At 31.0% G+C, this 8,362-nt stretch overlaps 1 protein-coding gene across 1 annotated transcript in view; it reads left to right on the forward strand.

The window, feature by feature from the left end:
- The first annotated feature begins 2,670 nt into the window (after nucleotides 1–2,670).
- The window catches only part of LOC113386386 (transcription factor Sp8-like), a 9,934-nt gene continuing 4,242 nt past the window's right edge, over nucleotides 2,671–8,362 (forward strand). The window contains exon 1 of the mRNA XM_026624168.1: nucleotides 2,671–2,682. Coding sequence (XP_026479953.1) covers nucleotides 2,671–2,682 — 12 coding nt within the window. The remainder of the gene's footprint in view (nucleotides 2,683–8,362) is intronic.

Raw genomic sequence — 8,362 nt, forward strand, 5'->3', positions numbered from 1 at the left:
TCTCGCACCAGTTATGCAATAAAGAAAACCACTATAAGTTATAAAACATGTATTATCTTTAGATTTTGGATTCGTACAGACACTAATAAAAGTCACTTATTACACTAATTATACATTAAAACACAACTCCCTATCTTGTTACGAAGAACAACTCGTACGGTTGATTAAGTTATCTAAAACAGCTTAGCAGGACTAAGTTGTTTTATTAATTAATCCACCGGTAACGTTCAAATCCAATGTCAGAAATGCCGGCGAACCCAGGTCAAAATTTCTGTATTTGGTCAGCGAACGTTGTTCGGAGCCCTGTCTAAAGTTTACAACTTTTCCAGTAATAGTTTTCGCGTTTAGTTCGAATTTCAGAGATGCCGGCGAACCCAGGTCAAAATCTCAGTATTTCACTACTAAACGGAAAACTAACTAGTTTAATATTAATTATTTCTGCATTTAATTTAGTATCAGAAATGCCGGCGAACCCAGGTCAAAATTTCTGTATCTTTTAATTAAATGCGTTAAAATCAAAACTAAAAAACTGACTGACTTTTTAACAGGAATGCTGTGCCTTTTATACAAAAATGTCCACCCTGATTTTCGGTGGGGATTGAATCGAATTTGTTCGTCACAGCATTTCTGTTACTTTTTTCTCTTTCCCCGTAGGCAAAAATTATTCAATCTCCCTCGCACTAATGGGAATCTTTAAAATAATTTTTGCCTCTAGGATTCCTATAACTAGGCTATGCGCTAGAGACTCGAGCGTGTTTGTGTTTAATTTCTGTCAACAGATACACTCAGCGCTGCAAGCCTCAGCATAGCTGCAATACATTTAACTAAACTAAACTAAATCATATAATATTATTTAAATAATATGCACGCTACAATTCTTATATGTGAAATCATGAATGACGAATAATTATTTTCAAAATAATTTAATCCATATAAACTATGATTTTTTTGATCTACTAATTAAAATTAAAATAATTTTGTTTACTGTCCATAAAATTTAACAATAAATAATTTCAATCAAATACTGCCTAAAATCGCACTAAATTTGTGGATAAATTTTTGTTATTAACAAAATATTCGAGCAAAAATTTATTTTCTATATAAAATTCGAAAACCGGTTAAAACCGGTTTTCTGGCAAAATTAAAATTCGAAAACCGGTTTTCTGAAATGTCGGTTTTTGTATAAACCCTACCCTGTTTTTATTTGTAATTTTAAATTTGGCGCCTCTTACGCAAATATTGTATGTACACTCAACGTCAAATATTATTAATATTGTCCACCATTTTAATAATTGTGTTGGAAAAAAGATTTTTATTTTACTAAAAACCTAGAATAACAATGTTAATGTATACATATAGATAATAACTGGTGTTTTAAATAAACTAGTTGTAAGTGACATTAGGCCTTAAGACAAGTTGCATAAAAGTGTCGATGTGTATAAATATCCGACTTAAAAAAGAAAATTTGACAGTTAGTTATTTACCTTAACTGTCAACTGTCAAGTGTTTTTAAAATAAAGTTTTCCCTTTTCATAAAAAACTAATCATAATGAGACTGTGATTTAAATTAATATATTTCCAACAGACTTATAATATATTGTGCTTGTTTGTGGTTTTGTGATAAAAGTTTTGGCCTTGCATCAACAAAGGTTCCATTCAATCTTGATATCAATCAGCAGCGATATCAGTTTTATGATATCAAGTACTTTCTTAGTAAACGCTTATTGTTCTCGACTTTGTTTAGATTATAGTATATTGTATAAATATTTATTGAATGATAAAATGCTTGACACAAAGAATAATAAAAACAAACATAACTAAATATCAGAGGTTTTTTGAATCTAGGGGATGCTGGGGATAAATGTAAATCATATATCAATTTTTTCTCGAATTTTTCTGCCAGCAAATTGATTATTAGACTAGAAAATAAATAAAGGACTCTACTGACGAGCAAACTAAATATAGAAATCTGAAGAAAAAGGACTCTACTGACGAGCAAACTAAATATCAGACTAGAATATAAAGAAAGGACTCTACTGACGAGCAATTTAAACATCTGACTAAAAAATAAAGAAAGGACTCTACTGACAAGCAAATCAAATATCGGACTAAAAGATTAAAAAAAGACTCTACTGACGAGCAAACGATTTATCAGTCTAGAAGATAAAAAAAATTACTAAAGAGCCCTAATATTGACCTAAAATATAAAAAGGGACTCTACTGACGAGCAAACTGAGTCTCAAAATGAAATGAAAAAATAAAACTGTACTGGCAAATAAAAATAAAGCAAACAAAATAGAAGGTGAAAAGAAAATAAATTTCAACCTGAAAATTAGAAAGAAAATTAGTCTTGAAATGTTGAAAAAATTAATTACTGGGAAAAATAAACTCTACCGGCGATCAAACGGATTCTTGGCCAAAAATATAAATTGAAATAATGTGGCAGGGTGATTCACTATTTGCTAAAATCTCAAATTCCCTACCTATTTTCCCCAGTCTCTCCTAAATCGCCAACAGTAGGTACTTATCATAAAATTTGTGGAACATCGAAGAGTACAAAGAAAAGGTCCTTTCTGCCATCCTGTAAAAAAATTATATCGGCCAAACAAAGAGTGGAGCACCCCCCGGAGATCGTAAATAAAAATCGGTAAATAAAAATGAAGAGTAAAAATGCGGAAAAACGTAAAAGGCGATCTCGTATTATAAAACTACATTGATAAAAAATATATGCAGTGGTGGTCAAGGACCTGATAATGGACTCATTTGGTACAACTGAGGGACAAATCTTGATAATATCATTTATGTCTAGTATAATATATTAAAAAAAATTAGTTTTAGTATTTGTTCTTATGCTCGACTCATCACGAATTAATATATTTTTATTACAAAATTGTAGTACAAACGGTGCGTCCTGCAGAATTTTTTGAATTAGTGCATTTAAACAAATGAATTAGTTTTAGTATTTGTTACTTCTGCTTGACATAAGGCTGCCCTAGGCGGGTATTAACCTTTCCCACTCGGACGCTCCGGCGGCAAAATTCATATAAATTTCGAAAGGGTTAATTTTGCAACTAGAATCCAATCATAATTCGTAATTATGTAAGTGTTTGTTACTGCTGCTTGACATCAGGCTGTCCAAGGTTGCTTGTCAGTAGAGTTCAATCTTTTATAATCAATTGTAAGATTTTTTTATCCTTGATTTTTTTTAAAATTTCTTGGTTTCTATTTTGTTTGCTTGTCAGTAGAGTCCTTTCTTTATTTTCTAGTCTGATAATCAATTTGCTCGTCAGTAGAGTCCTTTTTTATATTTCAGGCCAATACTGAATTTGATTTTTCTGTTAAAGTTGGGATTTTGTTTATTTGTGAATAAAGTCATTTTTAATTTTTTTTTTTACAAAATTTGAGTTTGCTCATCAGTTCTTCTTCATTTTATACCCAAGCTTGCAGTTTTGTTTACTCGTCAGTAGAGTCCTATTTATTACTTTAGGTCAATTTTCAGTTTGCTCATCGAATCCTCGTGTTTATATTTAATTTGCTCGATAGTAAAATCATCTATTTGTCTTTCAGGTCTATATTTAATTTGGTTGTTAGTAGTTAGTCTTTTTTTAAAGTTAATTTTGTTCATCGGTAGAGTTTTCTTTTTCATATAGGTAGAAAATTTCTACCTAGAAATCTACTCTACCTAGAATTCTACCTCTACTAGAAATCTACTTTGCTCTATATAATAAAGTCTCATTTGCATTTCCTATGCTACTATTTTGTTTGTCAGTAGAGCCATTTCTTTATCGTCTAATCTGATATTTAATTTGCTCGTCAGTCTGGTAATCAATTTACTCGTCAGTAGAGTCCTTTTTTGATACTTTAGTCTGATATTTAATTTGCTTGTCAGTAGAGTCCTTTTTTATATTTCAGGTCACTACTAAAGGTCTTTAGTAAATTTTTTTCATGTTCTCAGCTGCTAATTCGTGTGCTCGTCAGTACAGTCCTTTTTCATATCTTCAGTAGAGTCGTATTTCACATTTCAAGATGAATTTCTGTTGGTTTCATTACAAGTTTCATCTTTTTTAAATTAATGAGATATTTAATTTGCTCTTCAGTATAGTTCTTTTTAATTTAAGTTATTGTAATGGGCCGAAAATTAAGAATATTTTTTTTTGCATTTCTTCACGTTTCAGAGGTTTCTGAACATTTTGACATACCTCAGAAAAAATGGATGTGTGAGTTTATGTGGATACAATTTTTTCTGTCGACGTTTTCGGGCGCACCGATCAACCGATTCGAATGATTCATTTACCTTTCGATTCCTATTGATAGGGAGATGTGTTGATTAGTTTTTGGCAAAGGCAAGTCCAGCCGTTACAGAGATACGGAGCAAAGAGTGCAGAAGATCCAAATCGGATTTGAATGATCTAAAAAACATTCAATTTGTAATGATTGGGAGAAGTGGTTATTAGTTTTTGGTAAAGCCAGGTCTAGTTGTTTTGGAGATATTGGGCAAAAATGTGTAAAAAATTGCAGTCTTTGAGAGAACTAAGCGTCCGATTGGAATGATTCAAAAAACTTTCTGCTTGTTTTGACGAAACAATTTTGAGAAAAAAACATTTTTTTAATTTATTTTTGTAATTTTCAAGAAATATTTTTAACTAAATTTTATTTTCGAATATTTCATTATGGTACGGAGTATATTTATATTTATATTTTTATTTATATTTTAACTTATATTTATAATTTATATTTATATTTATATTTACATTTATATTTACATTTACATTTAACTTTGCCTTAAGGAACAATGCGATACACCACTAGTTCTGTTTTGTTTGATCGTTAGTAGAGTCCTTTTCTATTATCGGAGTATTTTTAATCCGGTTTCCCCTACAAAATATTGTTTTTATGAAAAGGGATTTTGTGAATGGATTATAAAATGAAATTGCGGACAATTTTCTATAAAAATGGGTTCAGTTTAGTTTTTAGTAGTTGACTCTGGTTTTGTCCTCGCGTGTTTTGGGCCTGATAAGATTTTATAGGGCACGAATAGTAATATATATATATATATATATATATATATATATATATATATATATATACTAGCAAACCCGACAAACTCCGTTTCGCCACCAGATGGTTTCGTGAGAAAGATGAAGAAATTTTTTGTTTGTTTTATATTAAGGAAAAATTTGATCATTAAGGAAAACCGATAAAAGAAGAAGATAATCTATTTGAAATTATTTAAAACAATAATATATAATAATAAATAATGGTAAATTATAATTTATATATTTATAATAGCATTAAAAATATGTATAATATTTGAAAACAATAATGTAATTAAAGTCATACTTCAAATACGATATAATCGGTTTGTCATTGTAATTAGCATTTAGGACTTGAACCTTCATTAGAGAAATGAAGTAATTGCTGATTAATAAATTCCATAATATTTGTTCACACAGGGGATTATGTTAAACGACGCCTAAACAAATATTGCTTTCACAATATCACTCATCATCATATAATATTTGTGCTTCAAGAACTTCATGTTATTGAAATTAACATACATTCAGTGACTGATTGTATTTTTTTTACTTTTTCGCTGGCGATACAGTTTCATTCTTTGAACAGCTGTAATATCTGTCTTGTCTAAAAAATATTTTCCAATTCAATAACTCTAAAGATTTATAAAAACTACGAATAATATAAAAATAATTTCAAATGAATAAACTTACGTTTAGTACACGGCCCAAATTGTTTAATTTGTTTTATTATTTTCAAGGAACAGGGTAAAGTATTCTTCTGATTCAGGCATTTTTCATTAAATCAAGATTTGTACTACGATGTAACTATGAAATGTTTATTTATCTATGCCGATTTCGTTGTTGATATCGGTACGCATACAACGTTGATGTCGTTACGCATGCAACGACAGATCTCTATTCACATACACGACGACTAATCACAATCGACCCGTATAAAAGTGATATCATCGAGAGCGAATGACGAATCACTGGCACTCGACTCTTACCTTAACGACTCTTATCAGCCGTAACGCACTTCCGTTGCATTTGTACGGATTTACATCCTAGTCGCGCCTAATAAAGTTTGACTTCAAAAATATGTATCGATGACAAAATTTGAGTTTTCGCCGACGTTTTTGCAAAAACAGTGACGCTTATTTCAAAAATTTAAATCATTCGATGCAATTTTGATGAGGACTTGAGTTGAAAAGTTTTGAGCAACGATCAGCAAAGACGTTTTTTTTTTTTTTATAATTAGCAGAAAACTGCAAAATATACGACAATAGATTTCATAGTTCAAGCTAGCTTATTAAAATATTATAGGCCTATAATAAGCATTAAAATTGTAAAAATTCACTAAAGTTTGCTTGGGCTAATAAGTTCTAATTGTCTAATTTTAGTTATTTATACCTTAAGGGAACATTTTCAATTAGAATAGCTAATTCTCTTTTTTTTTTATTAAGTCGATTATTTGCTATTATTGCAACATTCAAGCAACTTGCCTTAAGGCCTCCCTATCAATTCTAAACCAAGTTCTAAAGCTATTGATAAGGAGATGTGCTGATTAGTTTTTGGCAAAGGCAGGTCTGGCTGTTACGGAGATACGGAGCAAAGAGTGCAGAAAATAGAAATCGAGGTTTTGAGAAAACGGAGCATCCGATTTGAATGATCCAAAAAACAATTGCTTTTGAGGAGAAAAAAATATTTTTTAACTTCCCGAAGGAGAAGTTTATGTTTTCATCAAAAAATCCGATTCTCTAATTTTATGTTTTCTCGACGTTTCAAGCCATTCTGAATAGAATGAGACCAAATTGGAAAAAGTATGTGTGTGTGTGTGTGTGTGTGGGTGTGTGTGTGTATGTGTGTGTGAACAGATTTTTTGCCGTAAATAGACGTTTTCTCGAAAACGGCTGGGCCGATTTCAAAAATTTAAAAGCCATTCGATGCATCTCGACGAGGACTATCGTTTGTCCTATCGAGTTTTGTGGGACGATCGGCCGAGACGTTTCTTATAAATAGCAGAAAAGTGAAAAAATTTTCGTGCACGTTTTAGCCCGCAATTCTGAACCGATTAAGAAAATTCAAAAACCGTTCGAAAGATATTGATTGGGAATCGTGCTGATTAGTTTTTGGTAGAGATCGGCCGGGCCCGTTTTCTTGTAATAAAGTTTTTAAAAAAAAATTTCGACGATTTTCATGATTATTTTTTTGACGGTAGATACCATAGTCTTCTAGATCATACTAAAATATTACGGCCCTACGACAACTGGTTCAGCTTTAAAAATTCGTCAAAGTTTGCAAAAATCAGTATGGTCTTTTTGGCATTTGTCAAAATTAGACTTTTGATCGACGTTTTCTCAAAAACGCCTGAACCGATTTTGGAAATTTAAAAGCCATTTGATGTATTTCGGTGAGGACTATCGTTTGTCAGTTTTTGTGCAACGATCTGCCAAGCCGTTTCTTTCGTAATTTGAAAAAAAGTGTTGAACTTTTCGTCCACATTTAAGCTCATCCTACCGAACCGATTTTAAAAAATCAAAAACTGTTCGAAAGATATTAGTTGGGAATGATGCTGATTAATTTTAGGTGAAAATCTACCGAGCCGTTTTCTTGTAATTAACTGTTGAAAAAAAGTGTTAAATTTTTGTCCACATTTAAGCTCATCCTACCGAACCGATTTGAAAAAATCAAAAACTGTTCGAAAGATATCATTTGGGAATGATGCTGATTAATTTTAGGTGAAAATCTACCGAGCCGTTTTCTTGTAATTAACTGTTGAAAAAAAGTGTTAAATTTTGTCCACATTTAAGCTCATCCTACCGAACCGATTTTGAAAAATCAAAAAACTGTTCGAAAGATATCATTTGGGAATGATGCTGATTAATTTTAGGTGAAAATCTACCGAGCCGTTTTTTGTAATTAACTGTTGAAAAAAAGTGTTAAATTTTTGTCCACATTTAAGCTCATCCTACCGAACCGATTTTGAAAAATCAAAAACTGTTCGAAAGATATCATTTGGGAATGATGCTGATTAATTTTAGGTTGAAAATGAAAATCTACCGAGCCGTTTTCTTGTAATTAAATGTTGAAAAAAGTTCTGTTAAATTTGTTGTTCCACATTTAAGTCATCCTACCGAACCGATTTTTTTTGAAAAATCAAAAAATGTTCGAAAATATCATTTGGGAATGATGCTGATAATTTAGGTGAAAATCTACCGAGCCGTTTCTTGTAATTAAATGTTGAAAAAAAGTGTTAAATTTTCGTCGACATTTAAGCTCATCCTACCGAACCGATTGAAAAATCAAAAACTGTTCGAAAGATATCATTGGGAATGATGCTGATTAAT

This window comes from Ctenocephalides felis, unplaced genomic scaffold (genome assembly GCF_003426905.1).
Source record: "Ctenocephalides felis isolate EL2017-DRISC unplaced genomic scaffold, ASM342690v1 CF-g0.4_SCAFFOLD_03571, whole genome shotgun sequence".
Taxonomy (NCBI): Eukaryota; Metazoa; Arthropoda; class Insecta; order Siphonaptera; family Pulicidae; genus Ctenocephalides; species Ctenocephalides felis.